At 39.5% G+C, this 23,207-nt stretch overlaps 1 protein-coding gene across 1 annotated transcript in view; it reads left to right on the top strand.

Moving 5' to 3' along the window:
* Positions 1-6,075: 6,075 nt before the first annotated feature.
* Positions 6,076-23,207, top strand: part of rngtt (RNA guanylyltransferase and 5'-phosphatase) — a 131,211-nt gene continuing 114,079 nt past the window's right edge. The window contains exons 1-4 of the mRNA XM_053645812.1: positions 6,076-6,484; positions 9,082-9,191; positions 12,039-12,142; positions 13,149-13,237. Coding sequence (XP_053501787.1) covers positions 6,421-6,484; positions 9,082-9,191; positions 12,039-12,142; positions 13,149-13,237 — 367 coding nt within the window. The 5' untranslated portion in view covers positions 6,076-6,420. The remainder of the gene's footprint in view (positions 6,485-9,081; positions 9,192-12,038; positions 12,143-13,148; positions 13,238-23,207) is intronic.

The raw sequence follows: 23,207 nt of genomic DNA, 5'->3' as shown, positions 1-23,207 counted from the left end.
GTTGGGGGTTCGAATCCCACCTCCACCCTGTGTGCACAGAGTTTGCATGTTCTCCCCCGTGTTTCCTCTGGGTACTCCGGTTTCCTCCCCCACTCCAAAGACGTGTTATTGCTTGATTGGTGTTTCCAAAGTGTTTTCCATAGTGTGTGAATGGATGTGTGAACGTGTGTGATTGTGCCCTGTGATGGTTTGCCCCCCCAAGTCCAGGGTGTCCCCCACCTTGTGCTGTGAGTTCCCTGGGATAGGCTCCAGGCTCCCTTGTGTAGGATAACTGGTATGGACAATGGATGAATAATAATAAACCCAGATGTTTTGTGTATGCTTCAGAGGTATCGTTTTTTTGTCTTTACTGCTCCTTCACTGCTTACTGTGTTGAAACGATACACACTCTATACTGGAAATAGGATCGTTTGCAAAGAAAAATGTAGAAACACTAACATGCTAAATAGCTGAAGATAAACTTTAGTGATGTTCATCTGATACATAAGAATGCTTATAAAGCCCCTTCTAGAAAGCTGGAGAAAGCCTGTCATAAATACACAACTATGAAGGTAGGATAATGCCATAAATGAACAGAAATGAACCCCCAAGCCCACACAGGTCAATGCCAAGAGGCTTGTGCTGTTTCTAACAGGGTGTCTTCAGTTGAAACTAGAAACTGGATATTGGTTTCAAGACACATATATTAAATTACTGTGTGTGATTTTTCTTTCTTTTTTTCTTTTTAACCATGACAACTAAATATCATTATCATGTTATTAGCATTTAATAATGTTCAATAATTAAATATTACTAATTACTACTACTAATAATAATTTGGTACAGTGTTTGCTGTGAGCTCTTTGTTATTATCCGGTGCATTTGTCTGAAGTACAGGATTCTGAACAGTTTACATGTTAGTTACATGTCAGTTGCATCAGGGGTTTTCAGCTATGGTTTTAGGAAAGCCCAAAACCGCACAGCTCAGTCCTGATTGGTTCAGTTTATCAGTGATTCATGTCTGTTCGTCACATGTGAAGTTCGTGACCTGCAGAACTGGTACTGATGACTGCCTAGCATAAAAAAAACAAACACTTAATGCTGGGGTGAGGCTAAGCAACAGTGAATACTAAAAACACAAACCTGAATGTATTGTATTAAAAATATGCATTCTTCAGACACTTTATTTCAACTCAAGTTTGAAATAAGGTAGAATTTGTCAAATAAAAAGACTGGGCTTGGTGGAAAAAGATGAAAGTCTTTATTATTTTGGAACAATCCATACACATGAAATAAGTCAGTCTGAGTATTTGAAACTTTACAACACAATATATAATTTTAAGCAGGAACTAGCACTCATCTAGCACACTGGATCCTATGATTTGAACACACAACCTTCTGTTCACTCTCTCAGGCCTTTAATGAACTCCCAGACCAAATTTCCTTGGATATCAAGCAATAAAACACAGGAAGGTGTGCTGTTAAATGAAAATAATCAACGATGGGTGGTGGGATGTGGCACAAAACAAAGCCGAGTTACTGTTGCAAAATTCCTAAGTACCAAGAGGTGCGTTAACCAGGAAGCTGCAGGGATGTCTGTAATACTGATCTGAAGATGACAAGACAGGACCCAATGGTGCCAGTGAAAATGGAGGGCAGTCCACTCCTACCCATGTAGATATGTTATCCACTGAAAGCAGTGTGAGTGTGGTATGTTGAGAGAGAGCCACCTGACCACGCTGACACGTACAAGGCGAGAACATACAAACAGATAGCTGTTGTCATTTATATATTACGTCATATGGTCATTGCAATATGGAGTCCAGGTGTTAAAATGTTGCCCCTGGTGGTTAGGAGGGGTGATCCATACATCCATCTATCCATGTTCTATACCGCTTATCTTACACAGGGTCACGGAGGAGCCTTGAGCCTATCCCAGGGAGCTCAGGGCACAAGATACTGTAGGGGGACACCCTGGACCCAACCCAATACAGAGCACAATCACACACACACACACACATTCACATATTACAGGCAATTTCGTAATGCCGATCAGCCTATAACGCATGTCTTTGAACTTGGGGAGGAAACTTGAGTACCTGGAGGAAACTCAGTTACAGAGAGCTGACAGTGGAGATTCCTTCCAAAAATGTAACTTCCCTGTGTAATATATGAACCTGAGATTTGCCTCGCAGCTTGAACAAGTGTTTAAAAAATCATCAACACCTTGGGGGGCACAATGGCTTAGTGGTTAGCACGTTTCCCTCACACCTCCTGGGTTGGGGGTTTGAATCCCACCTCCGCCCTGTGTACCAAGTTTGCATGTTCTCCTGTTGCTTCAGCGGTTTCCTCTGGGTACTCCAGTTTCCTCCACCAAAAGACAAAAACATGTATTTAAGGCCAACTGGCCTTTTGGCCAATTTCCAAATTGTCCATAGTGTGTGAGTGTGTGTGTGATTGTGCTCTGCGATGGGTTGTCCAGGGCATCCTCGCCCTCTGCCCGAAGTTCCCTGGGATAGGCTCCAGGCTCCCTGTGATTCTGTGTAGATGGATGGATGGAATCAACACCTTCTAATCAGTTCAAATTCAAGAGAATTCAAAAGTGCTGTGGTATAATAATAATAATAATAATAATCCATCCATCCATCGTCTATACCGCTTAATCCTCTTCAGGGTCACGGGGAAACCTGGAGGCTATCCCAGGGAGCATGGAGCATGGGGCACAAGGGCACACAGTCACATACACATTCACACACCCATTCATACACTACGGACAATTTGGACTCACCAATCAGCCTACCATGCATATCTTTGGACTGGGGGAGGAAACCTGAGTACCCGGAGGAAACCCGCAGCACGGGGAGAACATGCAAACTCCACACACACAGGGCCACAGTGGGAATCGAACTCCCCGACCCTGGAGGTGTGAGGCGAACGTGCTAACCACTAAGCCACCATGCGCCATAATAATAATAATAATAATAATAATAATAATAATAATAATAATATTGAAAATCAATGTAAAAGTTCCATAGCCTAGCATTTCATAGAGAATCTAGCAAGTGTTTGTGAGTAAACGAAATGCTTAATGCACTAGAAACGATGACGTTAAACCCTGACTGATGTGCTGCTGAACTTCTTTTATGATTATACTTTACGACTAGCAGTGCTCATGAAGATGACTCAATTTTATTGTGATTATAAACCTGGATCATTATTGGGAGATGAGAATTCCACATTGACACGTCAGCATTTATATCTACATGACACATTAGTATTCTGTATCCACAACAGAGGCCAGTAAGGGAAAATAGCTGGTTGTTGTGCTCAGAGTCTCGGTTGAAGGAGCTGCAGAAAATCTGCTAGGCAACAGACACGTCTGTGAATTTGGGGGAGATTTTTATGTATGGGAATTCTAGCATCATCCGACTGTGATTGTTCGGAAACATTCTCCCTGAAACAGCGTACTTGAACAGTGGTCCTGATCGATAGAATGCACCATAGTTTAATTCAAAGAGGGCATCGAGTGAGAAATTTACATTCACGTGGCACCATAATGGCATTTGTTTAATCTAGGTCTGGAAAATGTTTTCACACTGCATGTGTCCTAGAGGCCAATCTTTTAGAGACATTGGGGGTTTTTGCATGCTTATGCTGAAAAAAAAAGGGTTGATCATAGGTTGCTAACAGAGGATTAACAAAGTGGGTCATCATGGGAATTTATGACTCATGCTGAAGTCCAGAATGATGCAACATAGTAAAAGTACTAAAACAAAAATGGTGTAACATTTACTTGCGCTCTGTTGCAAATGTTTATTTGTAGATGAAACTAGTTTACTTTGAATATGGTTTACACAAAACTACTTTGAATCTGCATTACTGTCTGCATGACCAAACACATGTACTACCTTTAATTAAAAAAAATAAATAAATAATAATAACTTTCCTCATTGATTTGACAAATTCAGTCTCTGGACTCCCTCTACTGGTTGTCATTATTTAGGTCCTACCACTTAGAAGTTGGTGTGAAGCTTCATCACTCAATTACGTTCAGTTAATCGTTTTATCCTGTCGTGGGATCCCGGGAACACTGGGCGTGAGGCAGGGATACAACCTGGATGGAATGGCAGTACATCACCGGGCACCACACACACTCTTATTTACACCTAGGGGCAATTTATCTGAGCCAATCCACCTAGTGGCATGTTTTTGCGAGGTGGAAGGAAACTAGACAACCTGGAGCGAAAAAACAGGGAGAACAAGTTCAAAAATTACTCACAGACAAGCTCAGGATCGAACCCTGGGACCCTGGAGTTGTGAAGAGGCAACATTACCCACTGCACAACAGAGAAGTTTCATAAGTGTAGAAACTGATTCCAAACCAAATTTCATACGTTTCATGATTTTTATTTATTTATTTATTTATTTATTTATTTTACAGAAGTCCAGAAAGGCTTTGAGCTATTTTGACTTTTTAGTGCCGTTATCTTGTCTTCACAACTCATTTTTCATGATGTTGAACTGCATGATTAGGCACACATGCTGTTCATCATGGATGAGCACATCCGTTTTACTTTATTCAGGGACTGTCCCAAGAGGAAACAGCTGTGTGTTCGTCAGTGCTAGACTATTTCTAAATTAGTGTCTGTCACTTGAAAAGGCGTCTCAGAAATCTGCAGCTCTACGGTCATGGACATTATAGTGATCATGAACAGATGGTCAGCTTCATTTCTAGTCAACTTGAGGGACCTGGAAGTCTCCATGGTTACCCCATGATGTTTGTGAGATGCCACCTTAATGGTTTTGCGGGTCACAAAACAAATGGTGAGAGATAAACAGATAAACCTGGCCACAACAGTGTAGGTAGGCTACTGCTAGAGTATGATCTTGGGAAAACAACTTTCTTTTTAAAAATATCATTATTACTCTTTGTTTATTAGTTTTTATTATTAGCAACCACAAAATTCAAAATCGAGATTCGCTGCAATTAAGAGCATCGAAGAAAAAGAAAAATACACAATAAAACAAAAGAAAAAAAAGACAAATTTATACAGATCTCCAAACGTAAAAATATATACAGTGTGTACATATGTATATTTATATATATATAGTGTAAAAGTCTTAGGCACCATATTTTTTTTTTAGAACAAACTTAGATAGATTTTTATTTTATGACCTACATTATTGAGTCAGTACAAAAAAACATTTTAGCTTCCCAAACATTAGTTTAGTTAAATGTTAAAAGAAACATGTTTGTATGTCAGTGTAGAAAGCAGCGTATTTCATAATAGACGCTTTTCAGACAAAAAACACAATGAAGGCTGCTGGGTTTTGCTGCAAAAATAAGAAGCGAGTGCACAGTCAAAGTCTCCAGAAGAACCGTGGCTGGTTCTTCAAAATACTCAATAAATCTTACAGCTCATTTCCTTATAAAACTGTACAAAGTGTACCTGAGACTACTAATTTTTTTTTTTTTTTAAAGCAAAGCGTCGTCAAACTAAATAGTGACTTGTTTCATTTATTACTGTTTATTACTGCTCTTTATAGTATTATATAAAATGTAGAAACATTTAATTTATTTTTGAAGGTATCTTTGCTCTACAGCATTTATTTTGCACAACACTATACATACATACATACATATATATATATTTCTATATATATATATGATTACATTTATTGACAATATAGATGCTGATAAAACTTGTACATTTTCTGTCAGTAATATTTAATTTCTTTCTACATCAGCAAATTACACCTGTCCTTTTTCTGATGTATATTGTTAGTAAAAAAAAAAAAAGATAGAAAATAAAGTTTGTAAAAAAGAAATAAACAAAAACATTAACGGGCCCTGGAATTGGGAAAGGGCTCCTGTAATGCCTTGTTTTCCCTTTATTAAGCCTTTTTAAAAATGGCTAGAATTTCTTCACAAATAAGCAAGAGTATATATGTGCCAAGTATACTGCTAAATAATCCGATAAATATCTTGTTTGGTTTGTTTAAAAAAAAAGACACGAAAACAAGTTTCTCCGTGACTTCGATTCTCTTATTTTGCGTAAACAGGGAACCACGTGACCTTTCCGCTTCGTTCAAACCACTGTGTCGATACCTAAAGGATTCGAATCACCTGCTATGTCGAGCTTACGTTGTAGTTATGGCCCATTGAGTGAGTGAGCTAGCGGTCCGCGTGGTGTTTGTTTATTTTTCTTTTGAAAACATTGGTTTATGAGCACTGAAAAACAAGCAGGAGGCATGGACTGGTGGATAAAAAGTGGACGCTAAGACGGTGTGAGCTGTAATTCGGAGCCCGAGTCGGAGTTGAGCAGCAGCCCCGCGCTGGAGAGCTCATCTCCGGAGGAGCCTTAACGTCAGTGCTGGGTTAACACAGAGGCAGAAAGATAACACACACACACTGCAGCTTCTTCTTATCTGTTAGAGACCATGGCGCACGGAGGACCACCTCCTCGATGGCTAAACTGTCCCAGGAGAGGACAACCTGTAGCTGGTGAGCGTCTGTTGTGTTAGTTTAGCTATCCAGTACACCACACTTAGCTTGCTACACCATGTATTAGCACAGTTCTGCCGAGAACTAGCTAGGGTTTTATTTTAATCACAGGAACAGCATTTGTGTCCGTATTAAAAAAATAAAAAATAAAGTATCACACCATAACAACGCTAATGCACAGCTCAGTGGTTTCACTGTTAGCATATTAGCCGTCTAGCTTAGCTTCAACGCACTACAAGCCTGAGCTAGCTATGTTCATGAGCCATGTTGCATCAAAAATGTCAAGAAACATGCACTAGTTACTATAAATACATGTATATTACTATTACTGTTACTACTACTCATAATAATAATAATAATAATAAGTAATAATAAATAATAATAATAGTAATAATAATATGATAAGCGTTGCTGTTAGAGTCGTGATGTCAGTGACTGAGTGTGTAGCTGATAGCCGACGTGGGATTCACAGTGCGACAGATTATCTAAAAAAAAAAAAGTCTGTCTTTTTAAAATGTTATATATTTTTTATTAATAATTAAAACGCGAAATTATTTAACGAAGAATGTCAACGGTCGCAGCTGAGCCCCGAAACCCGGCCCCTCACTGCAACTCCTCCCCTTCCCTGTCTTTCTAGCCAATCACAACCTCGTGTGGCCGTGGCTAAGCCTTTATTTCAACAGCCCTGTTCAGATCGGATTAGTTACTTATTAGTCGATCGGATTAGTTATCAGTCAGTATGTTTACATGGACAACAATATTCCGATATTAACCCGATTAAGATGATACTCTGATTAAAAGCTACCATGTAAACAGCGATTATTGATGATCTTAGTCCAACTAAAGTCATACTCGAAGTAAACACAAATGGAATTAAGACGTGGAGTATTCCTGTTTTAGTCGCATTATTGAAGTGCATTACAGACATGTACACACCTTAATCACACTGTTAACGTCGCGTGGGAGTTTTCACCGCATTGTGACAGGACACGTACACACACGACAGTGCTCAACCGTTTGACGGTAACAAGAGAGCATGGCTGCGTCCAAAACCGCGTACTTACACACTATATAGTAGGCGTAATACATATATACTATATAGTAGGTAAGTATGCGGTTTGGGACGCAGCCCACGGCTTCAAGCAGTCGTCTATTTGCACGTATAGCACGACTAATAATTAACTGCACTTGAAGCTTTCGTAAAATTAAAAACACCCAAAACTGTATACGGTACCATAACGAAGATGAACTGTATGTCGATACGTGAAATTCTGGAGGAAACATCGGACGGTGTGGCGCGGGGACGTAATGACGTGTGCCGTTAATCGACCTATGTTCTATAACATGTAAAACAGGAACATGAAAGGAATATTCTAAAAGCGACTCATGTAAACACCTTAATCAGGATATCGTCTTATTCAGAATAAGGTCAATAATTACATTACTGCTGTCCATGTAAACGTCTGTCATCGAGATGATATGGTATAATTACCTCCCAGAACATGTCTCACATGATCCTGCTCCCAAATATCAGGCATCCGCCTCTGATCACAAGATTACATAAGGTTTGTGATAGTGTTTCGTCTGCGTGCGCTGCAGGTAATTTATTATATTGGGGGAAAAGAGCCACCGTGCCTTCCTCGTGTGCAACAGCTTCCATTTGTATTGATACTTTGTGCAAGTTTCCCCCAGATGTGACTATTTTATGGTTCATGGTTAAACACCATTCAGTACGTTTACATGGACAACAATAATCCGATATTAACCCGATAAAGACGATACGCTGATTAAGAAACTAGCATGTAAACAGCAATTTTTAATTACCTTAATCTGACTAAAGTCATACTCGAAGTAAACACAAATCGAATTAAGACGTGTGGAGTATTCCTGTTTTAGTCGCATTATCGAAGTGCGTTACAGACATGTACACACCTTAATCACACTATTAACACGTGTGGGAGTTTTCACCGCATTTTGCAACAGGACACATACACACACGGCAGCGCTCAACCGTTTGACGGCAAACAAGAAAGCACGGCTGCGTCCGAAACCACCTACTTACCCGCTATATAGTAGGTGAAATACATGTATCTGAGCTGCTGTATAGTAGGTAAGTACCTGGTTTGGGACGCAGCCCACGGCTTCAAGCAGTCGTCTATTTGCACAAATAATTAACTGCACTTGAAACTTTCGTGAAACTAAAAATCAAACACCCAAAACTGTATACGGTACCATGACGAAGACGAACTGTATGTCGATACGTGAAATTCTGGAGGGACGTCGGACGGCGTGGAGCGGTGACGTAATGATGATCGAACTATGTTCTATAACATGTTAAACGGGAACATGAAAGGAATATTCTAAAATCAACTCACGTAAACACCTTAATCACAATATTGTCTTATTCAGAATAAGGCCAATAATTAGATTACTGCTGTCCATGTAAACGTCGTCGTTGTTGAGGTACCTAATGATTTCCTAACATAGCAGTGATGTAGAGATCTTTCTAATACGTAGTAGACATTTGAAATTAAGTTTCATACATGTTGTTTATTTCACTTCCATCTTGAAATGTTATTCTCTGTTTTATTTTGCAGGTAAATTCTTACCAATGAAAACCATGTTGGGTCCCAGATACGACGACATGGTCCCAGAGGAGAACAGGTTTCATCCGAGCATGCTGTCCAACTACCTTAAAAGTCTGAAGGTATGAGTTTGTACAAACCCTCTGTGAAAGTGAACTTAAGGTAACTTAAGGGACATCACACTATAAGGTAGAGACAAAAGGTGACAGGGCCTGCTGTTATAGGAAAATAACACGGGTGTGACATGTGCTTCACATTAATTAGCATTCAGTTAATAACGCAGCTAATGCAATTGCACTGTTTGAACACCAGAGGTCCCAATCTGCACATTCCATAGAGTGAAATACACAGACTAGCCATAACATTAAAATCACCTGCCTAATATTGTGTAGGTCCCACCTTGTGCCACCAAAACAGCTCTGATCTGTCGAGGCATGGACATACAAAACCTCTGAAAGTATGCTGTGGTATCTAGAACCAAGATGTTAATCCTGTAAGTTGTGAGTTGTGGCCTCCGTGGATCGGACTTGTTTGTCCAGCACATCCCTCAGATGCTCGATCGGATTGAGATCTGGGGAATTTGGAGGTCAAGTCAACACCTTGAACTCTCTGTCATGTTACTCAAACCGTTCCTGATCAATATTTTTTAGTGTAGCAGGTGCATTATCCTGCTGAAAGAGGCCACTGCCATTAGGGAATTCCATTGCCATGAAGGGGTGTACTTGGTCTGCGACAATGTTTAGGTAGGTGGTGCACGTCAAAGTAACATCTACATGAATGCCAGGACTCAAGGTTTCCCAGCAGAACATTGCCCAGAGCATCACACTGCCTCCGCCGGCGTTTCTTCTTCTCATAGTGTATCCTGGTGTCAACTCTTCCCCAGGTAAGCGACGCACACGTACCCGACCGTCCACATGATGTAAAAAAAAAACATGATTCATCAGACCACGACCACCTTCTTCCATTGCTCCATGGTCCAGTTCTGATGCCCACGTGCCCACTGTAGGAGCTTTTGGCGGTGTACAGGGTCAGCATGGGCACTCTGATCGGTCTGTGACTACGCAGTCCCCTACGCAGCAAGCTGTGATGCACTGTGTGTTCTGATTCCTTTCCATCATAACCAGCATGAACTTTTTTAGCAGTTTGTGCTACAGTAATTCTTCTGTGGGATCGGATCAGACAGGCTAGCCTTTGCTCTCCACGTGCATCAATGAGCCTCGGCCACCCATGACCCTGTCACCGGTTCACTGGTTGTCCTTCCTTGGACCACTTTTGGTAGGTACTAACCACTGCATATCAGGAACACCCCACAAGACCTGCAGTTTTGGAGATGCTCTGACCCAGTCGTCTAGCCATCACATTTGGTCCCTTGTCAAAGTTGCTCAGATCTTTACGCTTGCCCATTTTTCCTGTTTCCACCACATCAACTCTGAGAACTGACTGTTCATTTGCTGTCTAATATATCCCACCCCTTGACACCTGCCACAGTAACTAGATAATCAATGTTATTCAGTTCACCTGTCAGTGGTTTTAATGTTATGGCTGATCGGTGTATGTAGAGAGCACGCTGGTCATGTGATCGCATTCTTTTATCGACTTTGGAGCTCTGTTTCCAGTTAAAATTATGCCTCAGGTGCTGCAACGAAGCTCATTATGTTTCATTTCTCAGGTCAGAGACTTTGCTTCTTCAATCAAATTTTGGAGAGAATTTACAAATATATATATATTTATTTATTTCTAAGATATGGTGAACTTGTAGTCCATTTTGTTTACAGTATTAAACCTGTAGCAGTTTTATACAGGCAAAAATGCACATTGTTTTGCATCGTTTAAGGTTCAGAAATAATAATAATAAAAAGAATGTTTTCAGCTGTAATTTTTCTTCATTCAAATTGCATCAAATCCTATATCATCCCACCCGTAGAAAATAATCAATGACAGGGTGGTGTAATGCTACTGAAGTACTGTGACCACCCAAAAAGTTGATTATTTTCCAATAATAGCACTTAGTGAAGTGTTGTATTTCTGTTACACCACAGCAGTTTGTCAACTGTTAGAATTTCTATGCATCCGTCACTAGGTGTCGGCGGAGACATGGCGTATTCGGGTTGTCCACTTGTCCGTATGTCCCAGTTGCTCATTAGCGCGATATCTCCGGAGCGCCTGGTTGAAAGTTTGTAGGATGGACTTATCATCGTAACCAGCAGATGAACTGATTAGATTTGGGATTTGATCCAAACAGGGTCAAGGTCGCAGCAAGGTCAAATGTTTGACATCATTTTTCTTTAACCATTTCCTTCACATTTGAAGTATATGGTTAATTTTTGTTGTTGAGTTCCAGTTGTTAGTTATTAAAGAATCACATCATACTTGTAACCATTTAATGTTGCGCAAAACAAGTTAACTCCTGTTACCACTTACAGTTTGACAGCTGTAAACAGTCGCTCCCTCACCAGCTGTTCTTTTTCTTGTTAATAAGACAAAAAAAAACACACACAAGACTTCCAAAAAAAAAAACGGAAATGTACTGGATGGAAATGGAAAACGTACTCACTGACGCTGGAGACTCCTTCCACCAGTGTTAAATAAATTTCTCCTAACAGAAAACTTGTGCTTGTGAAAACTACATTTACAAATACATTTTCACACAGGCCCAGTTGGTATTGGATAAAATCAACTTGGCAACTTGAGTAAATAACATTATCATTTAAAAACTGACATTTGTGCTTCCTCAAGTTGCCTATGTTTTAATTTCTGAAACAATTTAGTATGAGATATACGCAAAAACAGAAGAAATCAGGTTGGGCGCAGATACTTTTTCACAGCACTGCATGCTGATTTAGTGGTTCTTATGCCGATATTCCGTACGGTCTTCTTGAGATCTGAACGTACTCCTAGGAACGATACTGTAAATGACACTTGTGTTACACAGCAGGAAAAACATTTCTCCTTCTTCTTTTTGTCCCCAGGTCAAGATGGGCTTGCTGGTCGATCTGACGAACACGACACGCTTTTATGACCGAACAGATATCGAGAAAGAAGGGATCAAATACATCAAACTTCAGTGTAAAGGGTATACTTCAGCTTTGTGTATACTATTTAACAGGGGTTCTCAAACGCTGTTTTTGTATTAAAAAAAGTATACAATATGAACATTGAACCTATTTTGTAATGTGCTCAGTAATAATTTGTCTGTATTAGAAACGTTACCGAGCTTTTTTTATTCCTAGCCTTTCCACTCACAGTACATGATCGGTCCAATCTAAGATTATTTATTTGGATTAAACTAAATATAATAACTTTTTATTTTTTTAAAGGTGGGTTACGATTTCCACCGCTTAGACTTGTGATATCGTGTATAACGTGCATTCGTCATATCGCGCCCCCAAACGATCGACGACATCTCCTTAGCTCTGATTGGGAAACGGAGGGGGCGTGGCCGGACATAGGTAACGCTTGACGTGTGCACGCGATGTCATTAAAACGGAAAAACAACCGGAAGCTGTTTACGAGTCGGCGCGAGATTTAACGTTTAGTCGTTTTTTTTTTGGTTTTGTTTTGTTTTTGTTTTTTTTGCTTAATTACCCGTTAATGTCAAGAATGCTGTAAACTGAGGTTGGGATTGTGAATACGCGTAACAAGTTTAGCATGTAACTATGCGTGCACGTGCCCTGTGGTGAACAGTGGTGGAGATTCTTCTCGAATTCTTGCATACTGAAGTCACCCTGATAAACAATAATTCAATTTAATATGGTTCGAGAGCGAAGACGTTCACAGCTTCAGATCTGTTCAGCAGCACGGACAAGAAAGTGTCCGAGAAAGATGTTCTGAAGTCAGGCAGCTGGTTAGTATATGATATGGATCGTATGGGATACAAAATGGGCGAAAAGGAAGCACGTATTATGAAATACAGCACACTTTAGTCGTGTCGATGTTAAAGCTGCAGACGCCTTTCCATGGACCCAGTTTTTCACGGAAACCTCCGCTGTATAGACGTGACCTTCTTTGTGTCATTCGGCTATGTTTTTTTTCTTCTTCTATCCTTTATATGCAGTAAAGTATTTTTCTTTCCAATGCAGCCACGGGGAATGTCCCACTGTAGAGACGACAGAGACGTTCATCAGGATATGTGAGAACTTCATACAGAAGAATCCCACCGAACTCATAGGCAAGTTTTCTTTAATCGTTTTTAAAGTTATCAACTATGCTACATCTTTTCAGCAGGGGTTCGCAGAACTGTTTGGGCAAACGTCGACGAACGGACATTCTGAACGTTCTGCGACCCCCAAGCCTTAAACACCCTACATTTCTTTTTCTAATTTCAGATTTATAATCTAGAACTGCGGTCACATTTAAACATTTTATCATGTCAGTAACATATGTACAGTGCCCTCCACTAGTATTGGCACCCTTGGTAAATATGAGCAAAGAAGTCTGTGAAAAATTGTCTTTATTGTTTTGATCTTTTGTTCGAAAAATTCACAAAGATTCTGCTCTCATGGAGATCAAACAATTGCAAATACAACACAGGTTTATCCAAAAAAATATATCTTTGTTAAATATATGTGTGCAACAATTATTGGCACCTTTTTAGTCAATACTTTGTGCTACCTCTCTTCGCCAAGATAACAGCTCTGAGTCTTCTCCTATAATGCCTGATGAGGTTGGAGAATACATGGTAAGGGGTCTGACATCATTCCTCCATACAGAATCTCTCCAGATCCTTCACATTTCCAGGTCCACGCTGGTGGAGACTCCTCTTCAGTTCACCCCACAGGTTTTCTATGGGTTTCAGGTCAGGGGACTGGGATGGTCATGGCAGGACCTTGATTTTGTGGTCAGTAAAACATTTTTGTGTTGATTTTGATGTATGTTTTGGATCATTGTCCTGCTGAAAGATCCAACCACGGCCCATTTTAAGCTTTCTGGCAGAGGCAGTCAGGTTTTCATTTAATATCTGTTGATATTTGACATGTCCATGATGCCATGTATCCTAACAAAATGTCCAGGTCCTCTGCAGAAAAACAACCCCAAAACATTAAAGATCCACCTCCATATTTAACCGTGGGCATGAGGTACTTTTCCATATGGCTACCTCTCTGTGTGCACCAAAACCTCCTCTGGTGTTTATTGCCAAAAAGCTCTATTTTGGTTTCATCTGACCATAGAACCCGATCCCATTTGAAGTTCCAGTAGTGTCTGGCAACCTGAAGACGCTTGAGATTGTTTTTGGATGAGAGTAGAGGCTTTTTTCTTGAAACCCTTCCAAACAACTTGTGGTGATGTAGGTGACTTTGGATTGTAGTTTTGGAGACTTTCTGACCTCAAGACACAACTAACTTCTGCAGTTCTCCAGCTGTGATCCTTGGAGATTTTTTGGCCACTCGAATCATCCTCTTCACAGTGCATTGAGACAATATAGACACACGTCCAATTCCAGGTCGATTCATAACATCTCCAGTTGACTGGAACTTCTTAATTATTGCCCTGATGGTGGAAATGGGCATTTTCCATGCTTGTGCTATTTTCTTATAGCCACGCCCCATTTTGTGAAGCTCAAAAACCTTTTGCTGCACATCACAGCTATATTCCTTGGTCTTACCCATTGTTATGAATGACCAAGGGAATTTGGCCTGTGTATTACATCATATTTATATCGGTGTGAAACACCTTCCTCGTTCCTGTTCCTAGACACCCAGGTGTACTAATGAAAATGTAAAATATCAATAAGAATATACTTCAAATATATTTGTTCTCATATGAATTTATAGGGGTGTCAATAATTGTTGCACACATATATTTAACAGACATTTTTTTGGATAAACCTGGGTTGTGTTTGCAGTTGTTGGATATCCATGAGAGAAGAGTATTTTTGTGATTTCTTTTAATCAAAAGGTTAAAAAATAAAGACACATTTTCACAGCCTTCTTTGCTCATATTTACCAAGGGTGCCAATATTAGTGGAGGACACTGTATGTGTAACGTTGGTGAGTAAAAACTAAAGGAATATTCCTTGCACTGGCTTATCAGTCTAATGTTAAGTGTTTTTGTAGGTTGTTATAGGAAAGCCCGAGGTTTTCAAAATGCGAACGCTAACTGTAACAGGAAACTCGGTTAGTGTTTAATGCTTACCAACAATGCAGAGAACTACCTAAGTGTGCAGGTCACATGGCAAGTGAAAGTCACACCTTCTTGTGCTTCTAGACTGATTGTTTCTAAAAACATTTCTGTATTGAAATCTCAGCACATCGATACATTTATAAATGGCAATCAGTGCAGGTTTCAACGCTAAACTTATCTTCATGGTAATGAACACATCACGATGGATCTGAGCAGTTTACGCTCTACTGATTTACACCACAGTGAATCAGTATAATTATAAGATTTGGAACTGACTGAGGTGTGAAATATTCACACTACGATCTCCTAGCTTCAAAAGATCACCGTGTTAACTGACAGTATCGTCTTTACAGCAGTAACGGATGTTGGAAGGTAATGGGCTAAGGTTAAATGAGAACTGGTTTTTGTACGCTATAGACTCGTGCACAGAAGAAAGAGGTGCCATCATCCTCTTCTGATTCTTCATAAAGTAAATTGCGCGCGCCACATCTCCCTCCGCTGACTTCCTGTAGCCGCCCGCATGAAATTCAAGGCCTCGATGCTCACGTACAAGACCTTGTCTGGAACAGCACCCCCTCTACCTCAACACTCTCCTTGAGGCTTACGTTCCCTCACGCAATCTAAAGACCTTCCTCGTGGCTCAAGGTCCCTTTCCAGAACCTTCAAACTAACTGTTCCTCAGCGGTTGAATGAACTTCTGGACTGCAGAATCGGTCACTATCTTCAAAAAACTGCCGAAGACCCATCTCTTCCATGAGCACGTAATTAACCCCTAAAATGCCAACCCCACATTATTAAAAAAAAAACACCTTACTCTGGCTCTTACACCTCGACTCTGCGCACTTTGCTTCTCTAGAACTCAATTATAAATGTTGTAAGGTAGCACTGCTTGTATTGTTCTCCGCTTGATATATCACTTTGCTTGTATTTCCTCATTTGTAAGTCGTTTTGGATAAAAGCGTCTGCTCAATGAATAAATGTAAATATGGGAATTACTCTGGAGCAGCAGAAAGTTTAACCAGTCCCGGAACCCGATTGTATGATTTAGATCAGTGGTTCTCAACTAGGGTGGAGAGATCAGAAGGGGGGGGAGGGGCGCAGATTGTTTTCAAGAAAAAAAACACAGAAAGGGCATCATTTGGGTTCTCTGTGTATTTTATTGTTTTTCAATAAAAGAAAGAAAAAATAACCTGTATTTTCTTTTTGCTAGGGAGAGGCGGAGCTTAGCCTGCCTTTTATCTAGCTGTCAGTGCAGACCAGTGTTGCCGACTTAGCGACTTTTCAGTCCTGCAAGCGCGAGGTCCTGCTTTCCCTCCGCACCCTCACCTCTCTCTGCGTTTGCGCTGTTCAGTGAGAGTCTGAGAGCCGGAGATAACTATATCACGGATAACGAGACGCGCCCTTCCTCCACATTTACATCATGCTTATGTGAATGTTTTTAGAATGCAAGATGAATGTAATGCAACATGTTTTACATGTAAAATAGTCCAAGTTATTACAGACTAGTTCTCTTGTTCAAAGTAGTTTTAGTGTTCAGAAACATTTTTGATCATTCATGTTCCATAGCTGTCTGTTATATAGTTTTATAAAAGTTATTTCATAAAAGTTATTAAAAAAAAATCATAAAAGTTATGAAAAGTAATTTAAAAAAGTACGAAAATAAAAATCTATCTATCAAAACAGAATATATATTAGGTTTATATGTCTATATTTATTATATATATTATTTTATATAGAATATAGATAATCATTATATCTGGTCTCCTGCAATATGAGGATGGGGTGTGTGCCACATGATAGGGGAGGCGTGGGGGGGGGGTTTAGTTACAAAAGGTTGAGAACCTCTGATTTAGGACGAGTCCAGAGGGATTGGGCTGCGCATTTGCACACGGACACGAAAGAAACGAGAACCACTGGAGTAAGGAATTTGATTATGTTAAAACATGAGCGAAGGTATTAGACGGAAATGCGTGTTAATCGTTATTTGGAAAATGGCAGTAATGAGGTAACCATCCGACCGCACACCGGGACTAAACATTTTGACGTACAGCGTTAAATACATAGTGACATGTTCTCTTTATTGCTCAGTTGCACGCTGTTATAGAAAAATAATCAACCGCAACGCAGACGGCATGTCATGAAGAGTGTTTCATTCCCCTTATATTAGTTCGTCAGTGATTGCGTTATTTTTACTGATTTTAAAGTACGACACACAGTTACAAATTTAAAAAAAAAAAATCTGTTTATGAATTTTACATTTAATATTGTGCCACAAGTTAGTTCCTGTTCTTACTTACATAACAATAACAGCTATAACCAGTCGTTCCCTCACCACCGTCCCGTCCAGACTGTTTCCAGTATACGGAGCGTCTGCTGTAAAGTCCAGGGTAGGATGTTACTATAGAAGTGATAACATTAATATAAATACGAACCTGTAATTTGCAGGAACTACTTTCTGATTAATCAACACCTTCTGACCAATCATATTCGAGAATTCATCAGAGCTGTGGTGTCTTTCAGAGAAGCTCTTAAATGGATGCATGTAAGTTTATCGGTATAGTTGTGCTTCACTGGTAAAGATGATGTCATAACAAAGGTTAGCTTAAGGTGTGTACGATTTAAAAAAAACAAAACATTTTTATTAAATACTGGTCGCTGAGTTCGACCTGCCCGACTGTAAACTAGGGCTGCAACTAACGATTATCTTGATAATCTGTCGATGATTTCTTCGATTAATTGATCAGTCGGATTGAAATTCCAATTTTTATTTCCTGTATTACGTGTTATTTCACATCCTGCCCGATGTTGTCCTTCAAACATTGTGCAAACTGAAGGCTATGAAAAAGGTATTAAATGTATCTGTGTGGGCTATGCTATACATCCTGCAAAGGCTTTTTAAAAATATTATCATTATATTTTGAAAACAAAAAAACAGCTGATTGTCCACAAGCTTTAAAGCAGAAGAACAAAAGCACAAGCTGAGTGTTAACTGGTAAGAGGTTGAATGTGTTGCAGTAACACACACATTCACTCGTCTGAACACAGAAACGTTGCTTTATTCTGTAAATGTATGACACTTCTTTAGAGCTGCAACATGAAACATATGAAAATCATTGTCAGAGAATCTCATTATGGATTAGCTGGTCTGCGCGCGTCACGCGGTGCGCTTACTCACTACGTTACTTCTGTTCCGAAAATACGCTTCGGAGAGTAAATACTAAAGTTGTGTCCCAAAGGAAGTACTGTACACTGTGCACTGTGTACTCTACCGTCTAATGCAGTGGTTTTCATAGTGGGGGCCGCCAGGGGGCGCCTGGGGGCGTCAACAATTGTGTGAAAAATAAATTCTCACTCTCAGGCAACCACACACACAATCAATTCCTAATGTAATGTAAAGCTGTAATTATTAATAAAAAAAAAGGGGGATATATTCGGAAGTCTGTATTTTTAATGTGTTTTAAAGACATCTTGCAAAAGGGGGGCCTCGGTCAAATGTTAATGCCATTTGGGGGGGGCCTTGCCCTGGAAAAGTTTGCGAACCCCTGGTCTAGTGTAGGAATTTTAGAAAGGTAATATCGTCTCCAATGGAGCACTAGTGGTTTTTTGCTAACTGGAAGTATAAGCCGTTTCCCAGTCAGTGGCGCATGACGTGATCTATTAGTATCAAGGCCGCGGTGTATGCTCCTCACGCGCCGTGTAGATGCGCTGATGCAGAGTGGCAGTGTAATGTCTAATTAAAACACTATGATCAAAGTAAACAGAAGTAAAACAACATGCCTAAAGGCAGTGAGTAACAAGGTGCAGTGAAAGGGAGTTTTTATTATTAATTCAGGACTGTAGTTTAATTCTGTGCTTTTTGTGCATCCATAATGCATAAATACTGTTACATAATATAAGCTAATATATATATAAATATACACACACACACACACTTATTAGTTTATTTTATAAGAATTTATGCATTATTTTTATGGATGCACAAAAAGCACAGAATTAAACTACAGTTCTAAATTAATAATAAATATTCTGGTTTGTGTGTGTGTGTGTGTGTGTATTGGGTTCTTTTCAGTTTATATAACTGGACAAACATTTGTGTAAAGTTTTAGTCTGAAGTTTATATTTGTAACACTCAGTTTGTGGATTTTATTTTAAATAAATGAAATAAAAAAGGTACTGAAAGTTTGCCCCGCCCCCCATCCGATAATCGGAAAAAAGAAATCAACCAACTAATTGATTATGAAAATATTTGTTAGTTGCACCCCTTCACTTCTTACATTTCTATACAATTCCACGTTATAACCCCATCACAGTTACTGCTCTCATACAAAACACGATTACTTTTATTTCTAAATATCGCTAAATACAGCATCAAACAACATATTTGATCAAAATTCGTCATCAGTTATTTTAATGATCGATTATTGTTATGGATTTTATCGAATTGTTGTTGCAGCCCTATTGTAAACAAATGCTGTAAACAAATGCTGTAAACAAGATGGAAGTGTTTGCTTGTATTATTAGTATTATATAATATGATTTTAAGTATTTTTAGTGGCTTAGAAGTGAGTGGAAATAACCTTTACCCTGATTGTTCATTTCGCGCTCCCATCTGCCCAGGCCCTTGTCCTTTTATGGAGTTTTGTGGGCGTCACTACATGCAAATGAGCCGTGTCGACGTGCTCTGCGCTGTATCAGTGAAACTTTTGTAAATCCAGTGGAATATTTCCGGTCGGCTTGGCTGACACAAACAGTTACGCACGGCTTTACTGAAAGATTGATAAATAAGGAACATTAGTTGTATATGAGGGAGAAATCATCTGAAAAATAGATGCACTAATGACCGTGTTCGAGTGTAGAGCGCAGCATATGTGTGTCCTGTAAAGGAATTTCACTTCTTCCTGTTGCATTTTTATGTTTTTATATGTGGGGAAACAAACTCCACATGTTAAAGGTAAAAAATGTCCAGTAGAGGGAGCTAGAGTAGTGTCAAGTGGAATACATTCTCTTTCTCCTCAGTGTACGGTATCTAATATTGGACAGTTTATAGTATCGCCGCAGGTAATATAGAGGAACATATTAAAAATGATAGTATGATGCCAAATCTCATATTAAACATCCAAACAGAGATTGAAGGGAAAAATCCAGCTGGATTTCTTTTCCAATCTGAGAACTGTCCGAGTGTAGTTCTCGTATTGCGATGGAAAGATTTGATTGACATTTCTCCGTCGAAGACTTGGACCGAGAAGCATTCGAGCCGAGCCGAGCCTCCATCCTGCAAGTTGTTTTAGGAATATTTTCACCCGAGCTGCTGATATGAATGAAAGAGATGAATAAATCATCGTATTATTTATACATATTTCTCTCTCCAGCTCTATTTCACGCTAAGGAATTAGCGTCTATTACATTAAGCTCTGTGCATCCGGCGTAATATTTCTGATAAGGAATAATCTTTTTCCTAACCGAGGAGACACGAAGCCATGTGATGATCATTACCGTGTGTAGAGAAAAGATTATAAACCGGCGTATGTGGAAATACGTGTGGATCAGTGTGAAGAAGTGTCCTGTTCATGTTTAATTAAACGATTCATAACGCTGCAGAGAAAGTATTCAAAGAGTAAATCCCGTGTTTATCAGGACCTGGGAATGTCTCCAATTCTGAAGGGAATCGAACACGACAGCGCGTGCCATTTTAGGAAATGCAAGAGGAAGAGTTCCTCTTACCATCCTGAAGCTTTTATAATAGATCACTTGATTTAAAAAAAAAAAAATAAATTGTTTATATTTTTCTAATAACAGCACATCCCGAAATAATTCCACAGCAATTTACCACTCGTTATATACGGGTTTTTTAAATTTGTTAATAACTGACACGTCATGCTTTTCATCCGTTTATAGTTTCTTTACAGTTATGACTCATTTTCACATGAAATATTCATAATCTTGCAGCAATTCACATTTTGGGAAATTTCTGTGTAATATTCTAATAATTAGGGATAAGATTGCATATGGACAATTTTCCTTTCATCTAGAAATTGATTTATTATTATTATTTTTTGGTTCTGAATTGGTTTTGAGAAAGTTTAATGTGTTATCACCTAGTCAATTAAGTTTATAGGTTTTTTATAAAGGAAATTGAGATTTATATCCTAATGACACATACGCTGACTTATACGGTACTGTGCAAACGTTTTAGGCAAAGAAACGCCGTGGAGCAAAGATGCCTTCAAAATAATGAAATTCAATGTTTCTACGTTTTTAAAAAAAAATACCATAAAGAATAGTAAATGAATCAAAGGCAATATTTGGTGTGACCAGAAAAGGTGGAATTAGTGCGGTTTTATAAGGAAATGAGCTGTAAGTTTTATTGAGCATCTTACTGAACCAGTCACGGTTCTTCTGGAGACTTTGACTGTCGCACTCGCTTCTTAGTTTTGCAGCAAAACCCAGCAGCCTTCATTGTGTTCTTTTTGTCTGAAAAAAGGTGTCTTTTACATAATAATAATAATAATAATAATTTAAAAAAAAAACAGTTAATTTTGTGCTGGAAAACTAATGTTAAAATGTTTTTTGTACCAACTCGATAATGTAGAGGTCATAAAATAAAAAAATCTATAACAAAGTTTGTACTTAAAAAAAAAAAAAAAAAGGGTGTCTAAACTTTTGCACAGTACAGTATATCAGGAAACACTTTTCAGGGACAGCTAGGAAAAACCAAAGAAAATTCCACTTCAACTCGAAGTCGGGAAGGTTCGGCAAGTGACGTCAAATCAAAATGGCTGCTCCCAGTATGAACGAAGTAGCACTTTATACCTATAGAGTTATTCTCTCTCTCTCTCTCTCTCTCTCTCTATATATATATATATATTTCTTCAAATTGCTGTGTTCCAGGCGATACAGCGGTCGCAAGTCGACGTAAACAGTTATATTAAAAAAAGAAAATTCTGTTGTTTTTATATTAGATCATTATACTGTTCAAGACATATTAAAGATGCAGTTCATGATTGTGACCAAAATGCTGGTTTCAGTTCAGAGATCAGATCCGAGCAAAAGTGATCCCGGGTCATCGGGTTGGGAAGCACTAGAGCGTACACCGCTTCCCCTGCTCTCCGGTCAAACGGTTACACACTCGGGTAATGGAGGGAGCAAGACGAGAAGGAGAAGATATCCTGTCAGGATGATGAAGACAAACCTGATTCGACCCTTTTCTGGTTTCCGGATAAGGCTTAGGCTGTCGAATGAGCACCAGAATATTGTGTAGTGGAAAAAGGAAAAATACGGCGCGATATCGTAGAAGACAGGAGTGTTCAGTGCTACGTAACTAATAAAGCCTCTGGTCTTCACAACGAGACCCGAAAGTGAAATATATCCCGGTTTAAACTCTTTACTGCCAACACTTCCTAATCTGATTGTTCTTTGAGTGTGTGTGTGTGTGTGTGTGTAATTCTATCATATTTCCTATAAGAGGCGCTCTTGTGGTTCTGCCAAACCTTCACAGCCCATCCCAGAGGGTGGAATACATGAATTTTATTATTATTATTATTATAGTTGCGGTGAGAGGCTTATTGCTGCTGCCTTGGAAACGACCTCCCTGGGGCACGGGGAAGGGGGCCAACGTTCAGCCGGAAGAGAGGGGCAGGAGTGGGCATGATGAGGGCCGAAACCCCATCTCTGAGGACTCTGTGAAGCAGACGAGACTGTCCGTCACTCGAACGAGGACAGCGTCTCTAACGAGGCGGGGGTTGCTCGGCGAAGGCGTGTGAGCACGGAGCGTGCGAGACCGCTGTGGAAGAAGACGCCGATGTTAATCCAGTCCCTTTCGGTCATGAACCTTTGATTGTTTCAGAGTTTTTCCCCTTTTCACATCATCACTTCCTGTGCTCCAGAGTGTGCGACTGCGCATTCAGACATCGTTAATGAGGAGACCAGGTTAACGCTATTTTTAAATTGCGCCGCCTGGAACGTCTGTTGGGATTCGTTACGTTTATTAAAGATTCTTCAACCTTCCCCTTAAAATTAGG

Source organism: Ictalurus furcatus, chromosome 2 (assembly GCF_023375685.1).
Source record: "Ictalurus furcatus strain D&B chromosome 2, Billie_1.0, whole genome shotgun sequence".
Lineage (NCBI taxonomy): Eukaryota > Metazoa > Chordata > Actinopteri > Siluriformes > Ictaluridae > Ictalurus > Ictalurus furcatus.
The sequence above is the reverse complement of the archived record's forward strand: the minus strand, read 5'-3'. Positions and strand labels throughout refer to the sequence as shown.